Here is a 14468-nt window from a genome sequence, read left to right on the forward strand (position 1 = left end):
TTCACTTTTCTCTCCGCCTAACTTTTTTTGGAGCTTGAGTCTCGTTGCGCTGCAAACTTCTCCACCTCTTTTCTATCCCAAACTTCCCAAGACTTCAATTTTGTCTTGTTTTCTTACCATCTCACCATTGTCCAATTTCACAACAACATTCACCCTACACATACTACCACAATGGGCGACAAGCGCAAACTCGTGCAGGACGAGGTCGTCGCGCCCGAGGGCAAGAAGATGAAGAAGGAGAAGAAGGACAAGAAAGACAAGAAGGAGAAGAAGGAAAAGCGCAAGGAGGGCGAGATTGTTCTGCCCGCCGAAACTGCTGCCCCAGCACAGGAAGAGGCGAAGGAGAAGAAAGAGAAGAAGGAAAAGAAAGAAAAGAAGGACAAGAAGGAGAAGCGTAAGGCCGAGAAGGCCGACGCTAAGCCTGCTGCTCCCACCGAGGACGCTATGGATGTTGATGTGACCCCTACCGAGAAGGTGGACGCCGATAAGAAGGAAAAGAAGGACAAGAAGGAAAAGAAGGAGAAGCGCAAGGCTGAAGAGGTCGACGCTAAGCCTGCTACTTCCTCCAAGGACGCTATGGATGTTGATGAGACTCCTGCCGAGAAGGTGGATGCTGATACGGAGAAGAAGGACAAGAAGAAGGAGAAGAAGCAGAAGCAGAAGGAGAAGAAGAAGCAGCAGAAGGAGAACACCGAGGCCGGGGCCGAGTCCAAAGAAGAGCCTACCGGTGAATCCGCGGCGGCCGAGCCGGCCCAGAAGAGCTCCCGCTTCATCTGCTTTGTCGGTAAGTGATTTTAATCCAGATGGATCACCTCCAACCAAACACAGGATTAATCAAAGGATATTCGCATGCGCAGGAAACCTTCCTTACTCCGCCAACCATGAGTCCTTGAGCAAGCACTTTGAGAAGAACCCCCCAGCCACAATCCGTGTCGCAACCAAGAAGGAAGACCCCACCAAATGCCGCGGCTTTGCATTCATTGAGTTTGACAACTACGACCGCATGAAGACCTGCCTCAAGCTGTATCATCATTCCAACTTCGACGACGGAAAGTACCCACCCCGACGCATGAACGTCGAGCTGACGTGAGTTATCTCTCCCCCTCTTGAATTGGAGAATATGATTATCGATTCCAAGTCTTCTCCAAGCAAGGAAGCCCCAACATAATCGACCGTGTACTAATTACCAATTTCAGTGCTGGCGGCGGCGGCGCTAAGTCCGAACATCGCAACGCCAAGATCCAGGCCAAGAACGAGAAGCTCAACGAGGAGCGCCAGCGCCAGGCCAAGGATATCCAGAAGGACAAGAGAAAGCACGAGAAGAACGCTGCCCCGGCTGGCGGCTCTGGTGCCAATGCTGCTAGCATGGACGGCGCAGCCGACAACGCTGCCACAGATGACAATGACCAGTGGGCTGGTCTGCACCCTAGCCGCAGAGGCCGTGTTTAAAATAACCAAAACCTGATTCACTACTCTGTTTTCGAACAGTTTCAACTCATTGGATCGGAACAATGTACAGCAAGGTGTCCGGAGCATCTGCAGGCAGCTGGACATTTTGATAGCCATGCATTCTCGGGAGCATCAGACTTGGCCCACTTTTGTTTTTCTTACTGTGCTCCAAAAAGTGCTTACTTCATGTCTCTATTGCTTGATTTTGAAGATACCAATTCATATGCTTTCTTCTCTGCTTTCCGGCAAACGTTGCAGTGTGGATCTATCATAACATGAAGTACAGATGACTTAGAATGACCAGGGTATCATCTTGGAATCAAGAACACCGCGAATGAATTGGGACAGACTATAAACAAGGGCCATGAGGGCAATGACAGGAAATATCCCCAAGAAAAACGGTCAATGGATTTCATCACAAAACAGGACTGAGAGGCCGGCGAAATTAGAAAAAAAAGCCTCTAGCTACCCAGACGCCGTATTAACTATATATTATTCGTTATAGCATACGAGAACATGGGAGGCGAGTCAAGCCAAACAAAGATGCTCTACAAGATATTGCATTTGACTGCCTTCCTCCCGGATTTCGTAGCGGGGCGGGGATTGAGAACGGCCCTGTGGGGTACGGTTAGAAAGAAGCCGATATACGCAAGTAGTCCAGAAAGAGTGAAAACGCACCGGATGGCTTCGTCGAAGACGCTCTTCAGGTTGCGTTGTGTCAGCGCGGAACATTCAAGGTACTTATGTGCGCGAATCTCCTTGGCCACGGCCAGGGCTTGTTCGTAGGAGACGGTCTCCATCTTGCGTGCGCGAAGGGCTTCTGTAGTCGCGCGGTCGTCTCTCAGATCCAGCTTGGTACCGACGAGGATGATGGGGACATTGGGGGCGTGGTGTTCGATCTCCGGGAACCACTAGAAGCGGGGAACAGTATTAGTCGCATAGAAATAGAAAGGGGATATGTCTCGTGGGGATGTTCGGTCCCTTCGTACCTTCGCTTTGACGTTATCGAATGATGGTGGGCTGACAATGGAGAAGCAAATCAAAAACACATCGGTTTGCGGGTAAGATAACGGTCTCAGGCGATCGTAATCCTCTTGTCCAGCAGTATCCCACAATCCCAGGCTGATCGGCCGGCCGTCAACCATCACACTCGCCGTGTAGTTGTCAAAGCTAGAATGGAATCAATGTCCGTTCGGAACGGTTTCGCGTTGAGGGGTACGAACACAGTAGGGATATATTCTCCTGGGAAAGCATTCGTTGTGTAGGAGATCAGAAGACATGTCTAGGAAAATGTCAGTATGACAGGGGGATCAGGTTATCGGTATACTCACTTTGCCAACTGCACCATCACCGGTCACCACACACTGCAATCAATTAGCGGCGCATCCCTATGGATCGAATCACCCTGCCCACCTTCAGTGACTGAGTAGCCGGACCCGTCGCCATGTCGCCGTATAATTCACAACCAAATTCCAGGGGTCGGGCGATAAGGAAACGATAACGTGGACACAAAAATCTCTCAGACTCTTAGCTTGAGCTTCAGGGGGGGGAGCACTTTGAGCAAGAAGCTAAGGAGGCTGGAGCTAAGGGAAAAAGAGGGGGGTGGGAAAAAAGATGTGGAGACCAAAAGGATGAAAAAGATCAACAATTATGAGAGAAAGAGAAAGGGAAAGGGAAAGGGAAAAATAGGAAATTGAACTAGTTCATTAGCAAAAGGTCAGAGAGCTTATAGAAAAGAGATCCAAACCCTTTGTCTCCACTTCTTTCTATTAAAATCTGCCATATCTAACTTGTATATAGAGATCACTATTATTCGATAGATTTTTTTTATCTTTCTCATCTCACAGACCTTCCGGGTGGTCAGCGCTCACTAATGCACCAATCGCATGACAATCGAATCACGAGTGACGCCGGCACATACGGCGTCTAATCAATCATCGTTATAGGAAACTCTAGGGTGCTTATGCATGGCCCGTCAACTATCCTATTTATATCTACCCAACCCCGGACACTCCAGACATCAGCTATATATGGTACCTGATTCGGTCCTCAAAACAACAAAACAAATAGAACTACAGTCGCGATACGCCCCTCGAACCACTCAGGAACCCACCTGCCTTGATATCAGATGGCTTTGCCAACAAAGTGGGTAATTTTCCTGCAAAGGATCGGAAATAGGGAGATTTGACGTGGGTCTGGATCGCTGACTGGTCCTTATACCTAGATTGGAGAATCAGAAACCTTGGAAATTGTGGCAAAGCTGCGAATGAGATCGTGCCGAGGCATGCTCCATGCGGGGAATCAACGAAAGACCTATATGGGTACTCAAGGTACTCATATGGTTGACCTACCTCTCGACGATCACAATCTCATTTTTCTCCTTGATATGAAATGCGTAATAAAGTAGTGTATCGGGTTCGTGTTCTTGCACCTGCTTAACGACTTGGGTTACAAGAGTAGCTACCTGGACAACACGATATGTTAGACATTTGGGACTGTGAAGTGTATTGGAGATCATGGGAAGTAGAGGGCCTGACCTCTTCAAACTTCTCCGGCTTGGGAGATAAAACTGCGGTGACATTGATTTCGGACATGATGACCTGTTTGAGTTGTTAGCCCTGGATTGATGAGATAGCACTAGTAGAACAATGCCAGTGATAGAACAACCCACCTTTCAAAATCAGATTGCTTAGGGCTATTAGATCGGATATTGAGTAGATCACTGTTTGGGGGGTTTGAAGACTTAAATATGTAAAAGATGTTCGGAGTATTGAAGATCATATAATCCACATCGACCTCGGGCCATGAGAAGTGGGGCATAAAGTACAGCCATGGCGGAAGTATGACATTCGTGGCTATATAGATTATATAGATGCCTTTTATATATGTAAATCAACTACTCTAGCTCTGGTATCAATACAATTTCACTGTTGACTCAACCACATGAACCTATATCTATATGTTTTTGTGTTGATGCTCAAGCTCATGGTAAGGCAATATGCAATATGAACGATCCAATGCTGTGTGGCAATCAGCTAAGTAATTACATAGCACCACAAAATATGTTTATGAAAGGATTCGAATTCCCCTATGGAGTACGGCGTACGGGGTACATCTGGATATGATAACAAGCACTTCCAACCCGTGGACCCCGGACCTCGGCGCAGAAAGAGATTACATAATCATTATATGCCTCAGGCACCAGATGAATCAGCAACCGCCGAGATTCGTCCTGGTCTCAAATCTCCCGCAAATCAACGTCCTCAATGAACAAATAGGTTCCCCACTTCCTCCTTCAGCGGCCGATTTCTCCGATTTACGGCACATGGACTCCGCGAGCACTCGTTCACGTTTCGTGGGGTTTTATACCGGCTGAAGACAGGCTGATCTCGATGGATTTGGGGTATCGGAACATACTGGCACCGGATGGGCCGCATTACTCAATCCCGCCGAGCGACTTTCGGTCCCCCACACTACCCCGGCCACCCCCGGTGATCGATTTCATGCAGAGAAGCTCGGAGTCTTGCGATATGGAGAAGACCCCGCCTGTCACAGGCAAGCGCCGGGGTGGCAGCCGAAAAGCCTGTAATGAATGTAAGCAGCAAAAGGTGAGTCACTTGCATGTCTCCAATTACTATGCAATTTTACCCAAACCAACCCCGACCGCACCGGGGCTCCGACAATCGCCGCTGATATCTCAAACTTGATAGCTGAGATGCGATATTGTTCAAACGCCCGCCGCGGCCTGTTCGCGTTGTCGCAGGCTTGGGATTGACTGTAAAGTTGAACAGTCCTTCAAACGTATTTCCAAGAGAAGGTGAAGTCTCTTGTGTTTTTGTTTTTGTTTTCTTCTCGCATCTTATTGACTCCATTTCACAGGCGCAATGCTGAAATGGAAAAGGAGATTGCCGATCTCCGGCGCCGCCTGGGACCCAATTCAGATCATGAGCAAGGTGTAGAGCCTCATGAATCTCACGGAGGCGATGGAATGTCCCATTGCTCAGAGGATGTCTTTGCTCGCCGTGACTCGGCCGCGATTGACCCATCTCGGCATGTTTCGGTACCGCTTGACACTCACTCATCTATAGCAACTCCTTTGACTATGAAAAGGGATGGTTCCATTATATCACAGGACGAGGGCCAGTGGAGACTTGAAGATGTTTGTCTCTCCAGAGCCCGAGTTCTTCGACTATACGAACAGTATGCGCTTTTCATGTCCTTTTGCCATGGTATTGCCATTAACACCTGCATAGATACTTTACTTATTATCACCCCTTTCTTCCCCTTTTGAACCCACCCAAGCCCCCAGAAGTGTATCTCAACCGATGCCCTCTTTTGGCGTGGACTATGATCTGTGTTGCGAGTCGACGGTCTCAATATGAGCCTGGGCTCCTGAGCGCGCTGTCCGGGCCATTTAGCAGGCTGCTTTGGTCCACCATCACCAGTGTTCCACAGGACTACCGTGTGGTCAAGGCCCTTTGCGTTTTGTGTACATGGCCTCTTCCGACTACAAGCCAGCGCACCGATGCAACTTTTATGCTCAGTGGTTTGATGATGCAGATTGCCATGCAACTTGGACTACATCGTCCAGTTCAAGCAGAAGAATTCACCACATTCCGCATGGAAGTTCAGGGTGAAGCCTTAAAGGATCGATTACATACGTGGGTCATTTGCAACATCGTGGCTCAAAAGTGAGTAATTTCTTTTCTATAACTGTTGACCACAGACTAATTGAGTGTTTGGCAGCGTTGCAACTGGTTATGGTCAGCCACCGAGCACAATATATGACTGGGCTCTTGAGCCTGCTTCTTTGAGGGATGCCGACTACCGGCTTCCGGATGATCTGGCCATTCGGTTGCGTATCGAAAAGTTCTGCGACCGGGTGACCAAGGCATTATACAGTAGCAAGCCCGACCCTGCGGACTTTATTGGTGCCGACAAGCTCGTGGTCGTGCAGGTTTTGGAAAGTGAACTTAGAGACATGGATGTCGAGTTTGACGGAAAAATCTCCGGTAAGTCGTTGTCGTATCATTCCAACTTGGCGCCGCTCACAGTCATATCAAGCCATCAACACGATCCATCTCCGTGCTGCAGAATTGCACTTCCGATACTTCATGTTCTTGGGGTCCACTGCACGAAGTGACGATCTGATCAAACTTTTCCTTGCAACAACCTCCTTCCTTGGCCGAGTATTAGATCTCGAAACCTCGCCAGGTGAATTGATCGGCCACTCCACTAACTATATTCTTCAAATGATTGTGTCGGCTGCTTTCGCTCTCATGAAGTTGTTGAAGAGCAGCTTTAGCCGACATCTTGATTTCAATCATGGCAAGCTTCTGTTTAACGGTGCGATCTCAGCGATTCGCCGAATCAGTGTCATGGATCACGACCGTCCCATTCGTCTTGCAGATATCCTCGCTCAGATGTGGAATGCTACGAGCCTAGAGCCCGCCGAAGAAGATGCTCTACAGCTCAAAGTCCGCTGTCGCATGAGCATGAGCCATGTCTACGATACGGTTTGGCGCTGGCGACAGCGGTTCCGACCGGTCAAAAGCCTTGAGGAAATGCAAGGTAAGTTTTTGCATCCCCCTTTTGCTTTCTCTCCGCATTTAACAAATTTCTTTTCTCAGCCGCTGCCATAGCAGCGAACCAAGATATACTAGGCCCGGCAGGACACATGACGCGGCAACAACAGGATAGCTCCCTAGAGGACCAATCCATGATGATGCCCGCTCAGTTTGATGAAGGCGGAGCATTTTTCAGCGAATCTGGGTTCTCCGAGGTCTTTGATTCTCTTAATTGGGTTTTCGATGGCATTCCCGACTCTTTCGTCGCACCTCCGGTTTTATAGAAGCCACTTACTGTGTAAAAAGGTTGATATTAATTAATTTATAGCGACGATACCAGAATAAAAGTGAATTTTTTTACTATTTGACTGTTGAACTGTTTATAGAAAAACATAAATAGAACTATACGTTGAAGCCTTAAGGTCCACTTGTGTGGCTGAACCCGCCATTACGTCTTAACCCCAAGAATCCTGGACAGCCCTGTTCAGGACATTCCTATAGGTTCAACGTTTCGGCCCAAGTGAAACTAAGAAAAGGCAGGCTGCAGCATTATTCCGTTCCTGAAATTCATTTGGATCTCCTAACATCATAATAGGTGGCCCGTGAGGCTTTCCGTCCCCCCCTCCCTCTATTGAACTCCTCTTTCTTGACATTCACTCAAGTCAAGAACGTTCCCATGTCGGATCAAGCCCTACACGACTCCACAGCGCTACCGACGCTCTCCGATGCGCCTCCGTCGAGTGCCGGTCGCTCATCCCCTAGCCATGGGGGCGAGCAGACCCAGGCCCACGAAGCCATCTCAGACGAGCTGAAAGCCCGCCTGGACAAAATTATCTACTCTGATGTGAGCAGATCCACCGCTAGGTACATATACAAAACAAAACGCAATTGTATTAATCATAAGTAGATCGGCATAACCACTCTCCTGACTCGGTTGAAGCAAAGCGTGGCCTCCGCCAAGGTTCGTCACAAAAGAACTCCAACTACGATCGCAAACGCTGATATATCATCTACTAGGATTTCTCAACCTTCTTGAAAAAGCGAGGAGCCCTCGAAGAAGAGCACGCTCAAGGGCTGAGAAAACTGTCCCGCGTGATCAACGATGCGTCGCAACGCTCCGAGAACCGACAAGGGACATACAGTTCCAGCTACAAAGATATCCACCGAATCCAGGAGCGCATGGTGGACCATGGCCTCCAATTCGCCGTTTCCCTCCATCAGATGTCCGATGATTTGCACGAGCTCGCCGCCAACATCGAGCGCGGCCGCAAACAGTGGAAACAGACGGGGTTAGCTGCGGAGAAGAGGGTTGTTGATGCAGAATCGCTGGCGGAGAAGGCAAAGGCCAAGTACGAGTCATTAGCAGAGCAGTATGATCGGGTTCGCACGGGAGACAAGCAGGGTGGAAAGTTCGGTCTCAAGGGCCACAAGTCCGCGGCGCAGCACGAGGAAGAGTTGCTGCGTAAGGTCCAAACCGCGGATAGCGATTATGGGTCTAAGGTTCAGGCTGCTCAGGCGGCGCGCCAGGAGCTAGTATCTACCCATCGACCTCAGGCTGTGCATAATCTTCAGCAGTTGATCGCTGAGTGTGACTCGGGCTTGACCCTGCAACAGCAGAAGTTTGGTATGTGCAATTCTTTTTTTACACAGATTTTAGGATTCATTGCTCATCGGCTGATGATTTGCAGCCACTTTTAATGAGAAACTGCTCCTGGGCCAAGGTCTTTGCGTCAGCCCTTTGAAGACCGATGCGAGCAATGGGCCATTGGCACCTAAGAGCCTCGCCGATGTTGTTCGCCAAGTCGATAACCAAAGAGATCTCCATGAGTTTATTCTAAGCCATGAAGGTAACCCGGGAGCTGTTGCTTCAGAACAGGTCAAATATGAGCGCCATCCTGTATGTCATGCATTGTTCCTCGATTGCTTCACTATACTAACAAATTGATCAGACACTCGGCGGTGCTGGGGCTGTTTCTTCTGCTTCTGCTCTTGCTCCTGCTGCGGCACCTTCGCAACCAAGCACTCAAAATAAGCGCGTATCGATCATGCCGCAGACATTCACCTCGACTAATGCCTCTTCGCCAGCGCTTCAGCCACCGCATAGCGGTGAACGATTGCCGCAGTCACCTTATCCCCCGGAGAAGCCCTTCACTCCGCCTCCAGCCAGCACACCTCCCTACCCAGTCTCAGGGCCGCCTGCTCCGGAACCCGCTCCTAAAGTTCAGGTGCCAGTGGCAGGGCCTCCCCCAATGGACAGGAATTTCCAATCGAATCTCCCTCCGCTGAAGCCGGTGTTTGGTGTCTCGCTGAACGACCTGTACGCCCGTGATGGAACGGCAGTTCCATTCATTGTGTACCAGTGCTTCCAAGCAGTCGAGTTGTTCGGTCTGGATATGGAGGGCATCTATCGACTCTCAGGTAGTGCCAATCACATCAGTCACATGAAGGCTGTGTTCGACAATGGTAAGCTTGATCAGATGCTTCAGAAAAGATGGACACCTCGCTAATCCTATTCTCACATGAAAAGACTCATCGCAAGTCGACTTCACAAATCCGGAGAACTTTTACCATGATGTCAACAGTGTTGCAGGACTTGTAAAGCAATTCTTCAGGGATCTACCCGACCCTCTGTTCACCACTCAATTCTACCAACAATTTGTTGACGCCGCTCGTAAGTAGTGTTCATGCTATGGAAAAAGTAATAAATCCTGCATTGAGAAACTGACATTGGAACTGCAGGCTTCGATGATGACATTCAACGCCGAGACTCAATGCACGCCCTTATTAACAGTCTACCTGATGCCCACTATGCTACTCTTCGGGCGATCATTCTGGTACGATCCCCAACAAGAAACTGGCTTCTGTTTCCATCCAAATACTGATCCAGCCCACTGTAGCATCTCAACAAGATCCAAGAACACTATACCCAGAACCGCATGAACGCGGGCAATCTAGCCATTTGCTTCGGGTACGTCCTTCCAATCCCCAGATTCTTGTATGGAAAAGGATGTTATCAGATACAGTCTTGCTAATCCCCGTTGTAGCCCAACCCTCATGGGCGCCAATACCGGTGGAAACATCGCCGACGCTGGGTGGCAGGTCCGTGTTGTTGAGACGATCCTTAACAACACATTCCAGATCTTCGACGATGATTGATCAATTCGCCCCGGGGTGCCTCTAGTTCCTTTCTCTCTTGTATTCTTGGAATATGAGCGTCGATTCGTGGACCTACGTATAATGGTTTTGATGCATCGCTTCCCGGTGCTCTTTTGAACCTTTTTTTTTTATCCATTCGTACCTCTTGTTTTTGTGTTCCGATGTCCCCTTGGAGTGATACCTGTGCTACACATTAATACTGTGCCTTTTTGCCTTCCAATTGTACATATACACACTGCCTAGTCGTTTTAGTTTTGATCTATGCCGGTCATGAACAACGTATAATCGTGTTACCAATGATGTCAGGTTGAGATGCAGCAAAAACTGGCCTTGGTTCAAGCCAAGGGAATTGTGCCAAAAAAAAGTTGAAATTCAACAGTTTAAGGGAAATGATGGTAGATTGGTGGGACGGATACCCTGAGACATTGATATTCATTTATACAAGTAACGGCTCAAAAGAAAGGTAGGATTTGATCAAAACAGGTGGCTATGGTACATGGGAGGTGTAAATGCTTCTATATCAGGAATTTCCCGTGTGAAGAAAAGGAACCAGGCCAGAAAAGGACCCGACCTGAGCCTTTGTCCAGTGCTAGGCGCAGAACGCGGAATTGGTAGACAAAAAGTAAGACAAGTAGGTAAAATGACCTGGCATATTGTGTCAAGACCATTCGCCTTTGATCCGGTCAAATGGTGGGTTTTTGGCGAGGGAAAGAGTCTCGTCCATTATTTGCGTTCCTGGTGCAGAGCTCATAGAGGCAGAGCATATCATTCTGACAAGAAAGGAACGCAAATCACAGTTCTTGAGATGGGACTCAAATTTATTTGCCCATCGAGTCCTTGATCATCTCCAGACGTTCCATTGCCGACAAGCCAGGCTTGAAGTAGGGGTTATTCCAAGCCTCATCCAATGTGGTGGGATTGATGTGGCCCCACACTCTCCAGCCCTTATCCTGGTTGTTCCAGCGGAGATGCTGAATGACAAGATGCTCGACACAGTCCTGCTCCTTGACGGAAACGCTGGAGGTTTCTGTAGGTGCCTTTCTGCTGGGGTCCTGGATCTGAGTCGTGGTTGTGGATTGTCGGCTCGTGATGCGCACGATAATCTGACGGATACCGGATTTCGGGATATCGGGAATGGATGTGGCACGATCTGAGATGACGCGGAGGCCGGTGAAGTTTGTACTTGGCTTACGCAGGTATTTCAACAGTTTCCAGGTAACAAGCTCAGTCTTCGGGCGGCGTTCGATACCTGTGCTGAGCTGCTTGGCGAGACCGTCGCAGCAGATTTGGCGGATTTTAGGAATGTTGCCTCTAGAACAATTCGTAGTGGTTAGTCCCGTTCATGAGTAAATGGGAAAACGGTGCATGCTTACTCGGCAAATGCTGTATACATATCTTCCTGGAGCTTTGCACCAAAGTGGCGACGCTTGCTTAGGAGAAGAGGAAGTGTGTTTTCGCGCTTGCAATATTGAAGCAGACTGCAACAGAGTTAGAAAATCCAGGTCTTGCATGTATATGCCATGTTTAGCTCTTTCTCAATGCAACTGCCACTAGGGCAGTAGTGTGTACCGAGAAATCCGAGGATTCGGGAAGAACTAACCTGGCATGGTTGCTCAACCAGGCCTTGAGCCATGTCCATTCCATATGCCACCTATCGCGCGGTGCCGTGAAAACCGAAGGCATATCCCTCCACAGCGGTCGGACAAAGGTACCCGGTAATATGCCGATGTCGTTTGGTAGATCAGATAACTTCATACCCTGGGTTCTGGTCTTGAAGGATGGCTGCGCTTGGCTTGGAGGGCGGAAATTCATTTGTCTCCCACGCCATTGTTGGGAAGTCTCGGAGAAGGCGCGACATTGAAGGAACGGACCAGATGGCACAATTCGAGCGGATGTGCCCGCAGGCAATCGTATGGTAGATGCCATTGCGAATCGGGTTGGGAAGAGAAGTGGTTCCTGGCCGAAGAACAGAAATCCGCGGAACTGTCAGTCACGTGAACCACTCCGCAAGTCGACAGTGAGATTCTTGTGAGCGAAGCACCCTCTTATCAAGGCGACAGCTTATATCTTCCTCGCTGTTTCTTATATACCAACTGTCATATGTAAAAAGAGGTTGAATGTATAGAATTAAACTGCCCGAAAAAAAAGACACCGCCCGCCATATACTGGGTCTGATATCTGATATCTGCCAATTAGGGGACTCACAAACAGCTTGACAACAACCCAACTTCGAATATTTTCAGCGAACGACTCGATCGTAACGCCTATCCTATACCCTTTCCATTTCTTGCGTGGCGGCCGCATATGCCGCGATTCAGAATAAAGGCTGGCTCCTCCTCGACGTAATGCCTCTCCTCCACCATACACTCCCCACGACTATCCACACCCACATCCACATCGTGGTCCAGACCTGAATCTCGCGTCATCGGCTCTTCCGCCCAGCTATCTCAGCACTTCCCCTGAACTACTACAAAGCCAACTGGCTAAAGAGGTGGCTTCTCCATCTGCTTCGACTGTCCCGCCCTCCCCGACTTCCTCAACGTCCCATACCCCACTCAGCAGCGATGGCCCTCCATCAGCACTGCACCCGCGGGTCGCTGTTATCCTTGGAGTAGACCGCAGGTGGTATATTCCTCTGCTGGTTTGCCGGGCTCTGAGCACGGTTCCTGCTGCTTGGTGGGGTTTGCGATGCGCCTTTACCTTCCTCGCCGAGTTGCTGCATATACGGCCAGGTATGGGACGAGAGGGATGGGCGGCGGCAATTGTTGGTAGTGTTGGACAGGAATGGGATGTTGAGAGGAGATTCCGTGTGACAGAGGTGGCATTGGCTATTATGTGGGTATGTTGTATTCCTGCCTTGATATGTGGACGTGTATCCGTTTTGATATACTTTTTACTGGTGTCAAGCGCGTAAATTTATACTGACTACTTGACAGTGCTGTGCATCTGCATATCTTTCCTACTTCTTTGCTGATTGCATGATGTCTCGATGGTCGGTTTTCTCTTGCCTTGGACGCCTCACTGTCATCTTCATTCTAATCCGTGATATACTCAGGCTTTTAAACTACACCCCACCGGCTGTTGTGATCCGTCTTCTAACAACAAACGGCTTGATTGCATATATTACTTCTTGGGTCCTCTATCTATCTGGTGCATCCTCTGACCCGCGACTCCTGTTACCAGCATGGATCTCCATAACAACCGTATGTCCTTGACTCTGAAATGTTGATTTACCTTGAAACAGCCACTGACCCTTCACCTAGTCTTTAACCTTTGTCTACCACGCAACACAAAACCATGCTACTATCAAGCGAGAAACAGCAGCGTCGCTACTAGTCGTCTCTGTCGCAAGCTTCTTAAGCATGTCCTCACTCCTCATGCAACTGCATCTGACCCGTGAAAACGAACCAGAAGTGCCTGTCTTCGTCATTACCCGCAAACTTTGGGACTGGGCTGTGGCTATCTTCCTACGCATGCGAGTTGCAGATGACCGTATTGCTGTTGGAGAGCTGTAGCTCGCTTGCCTACTGGTTGCCATACTTATCTTTTTCTGTTTCGGGATATCTTGCAGAGTTGATTTCCACACTCTAGACCAGCCGGCCAAGCGTTTTCGGCCAGATAAGTTGGTTATTTGTACATTTTTGAGATTTGATTTTGCTCTAGGAAAGGTTCTTGAAGACTCCTTTCTTTGTCTTTGAGTCCTCGGGCTTTGTTATGCTTTATACCCCTGGCCTAGGGTTTTCCTTTTTTCCTTTTCGGAACTTGCGATATTTGGTAGAGCTATCAATCTATTTTGTTTATTGATCCATAAATTCCGCCCTTAAACTACCTGATGGATTGAAATCAAGTTTCATACCTTCATTTACTTGATGTTACTGCATCAGCCGAGAGACGACGGTGGACGACAGTTCAATTTCCTTGATCCTAAGCAATGGACTGCATCCCCAAGAGAAGGCGAACAAAAGCGCGAGAACGGCACAAGGATTAAAAGTAGACGGTAAGGACCGAGGTAACGGTTCAGCAAAAACACGCCCTTCAACCTGGATCTCCTCGATCAGCCAGACTGACAAATTGACCATGGGAATGCAATGGCAATAAGCAATACAGGCAAAAACAGCCTCTTCTCCAAAAATAAAATGGAAAACACACGCAAAGTTATGAAAAGAAAAAAAAAGTTGTCTGTCTATGCAGATAATGGGTATCTACCAACTCCTCGTTCCGTCATAATCCCGTCCTTAGAATAGCGGTCGAATCACCCCGCCCTCTCTGCCGACCATGCGCGAAAGATAGGTAGGG

The 14468-nt window shown here is 48.8% G+C and overlaps 6 protein-coding genes across 6 annotated transcripts; 3 read left to right on the forward strand and 3 right to left on the reverse strand.

The window, feature by feature from the left end:
- Nucleotides 1–171: 171 nt before the first annotated feature.
- On the forward strand, nucleotides 172–1449 carry N7500_009630 (RNA-binding protein; the record flags this gene model as incomplete). The annotated part of the gene is made up of 3 exons (XM_056680769.1): nucleotides 172–784; nucleotides 858–1086; nucleotides 1197–1449. 3 exons carry the CDS (start codon nucleotides 172–174, stop codon nucleotides 1447–1449), a joined length of 1095 nt encoding a protein of 364 aa, XP_056528151.1.
- Nucleotides 1450–1997: 548 nt separating this feature from the next.
- On the reverse strand, nucleotides 1998–2895 carry racA (putative Rho GTPase Rac; the record flags this gene model as incomplete). The annotated part of the gene is made up of 6 exons (XM_056680770.1): nucleotides 1998–2064; nucleotides 2128–2360; nucleotides 2439–2619; nucleotides 2673–2731; nucleotides 2781–2813; nucleotides 2863–2895. 6 exons carry the CDS (start codon nucleotides 2893–2895, stop codon nucleotides 1998–2000), a joined length of 606 nt encoding a protein of 201 aa, XP_056528152.1.
- A 626-nt stretch (nucleotides 2896–3521) lies between these two features.
- Nucleotides 3522–4043, reverse strand: N7500_009632 (putative quinol monooxygenase; the record flags this gene model as incomplete). The annotated part of the gene is made up of 3 exons (XM_056680771.1): nucleotides 3522–3669; nucleotides 3801–3913; nucleotides 3987–4043. The coding sequence occupies 3 exons, from the start codon at nucleotides 4041–4043 to the stop codon at nucleotides 3522–3524; spliced, it is 318 nt and encodes a 105-aa protein (XP_056528153.1).
- A 798-nt stretch (nucleotides 4044–4841) lies between these two features.
- N7500_009633 (Fps/Fes/Fer/CIP4 homology) lies at nucleotides 4842–10172 on the forward strand (the record flags this gene model as incomplete). The annotated part of the gene is made up of 18 exons (XM_056680772.1): nucleotides 4842–5057; nucleotides 5160–5266; nucleotides 5329–5649; nucleotides 5703–6140; nucleotides 6196–6461; nucleotides 6514–7020; nucleotides 7080–7291; nucleotides 7345–7363; nucleotides 7439–7572; nucleotides 7612–7860; nucleotides 7924–7977; nucleotides 8034–8640; nucleotides 8705–8913; nucleotides 8966–9479; nucleotides 9544–9687; nucleotides 9756–9850; nucleotides 9914–9984; nucleotides 10061–10172. 18 exons carry the CDS (start codon nucleotides 4842–4844, stop codon nucleotides 10170–10172), a joined length of 4275 nt encoding a protein of 1424 aa, XP_056528154.1.
- An 818-nt stretch (nucleotides 10173–10990) lies between these two features.
- On the reverse strand, nucleotides 10991–12098 carry N7500_009634 (uncharacterized protein; the record flags this gene model as incomplete). The annotated part of the gene is made up of 3 exons (XM_056680773.1): nucleotides 10991–11483; nucleotides 11546–11650; nucleotides 11773–12098. The coding sequence occupies 3 exons, from the start codon at nucleotides 12096–12098 to the stop codon at nucleotides 10991–10993; spliced, it is 924 nt and encodes a 307-aa protein (XP_056528155.1).
- An 808-nt stretch (nucleotides 12099–12906) lies between these two features.
- Nucleotides 12907–13687, forward strand: N7500_009635 (uncharacterized protein; the record flags this gene model as incomplete). Its single annotated transcript, XM_056680774.1, has 4 exons — nucleotides 12907–13011; nucleotides 13109–13164; nucleotides 13228–13375; nucleotides 13436–13687. The coding sequence occupies 4 exons, from the start codon at nucleotides 12907–12909 to the stop codon at nucleotides 13685–13687; spliced, it is 561 nt and encodes a 186-aa protein (XP_056528156.1).
- Between the last annotated feature and the right edge of the window lie 781 nt (nucleotides 13688–14468).

This window comes from Penicillium coprophilum (genome assembly GCF_028826855.1).
Source record: "Penicillium coprophilum strain IBT 35676 chromosome Unknown utg000006l_segment0_segment0, whole genome shotgun sequence".
Classification (NCBI taxonomy): domain Eukaryota; kingdom Fungi; phylum Ascomycota; class Eurotiomycetes; order Eurotiales; family Aspergillaceae; genus Penicillium; species Penicillium coprophilum.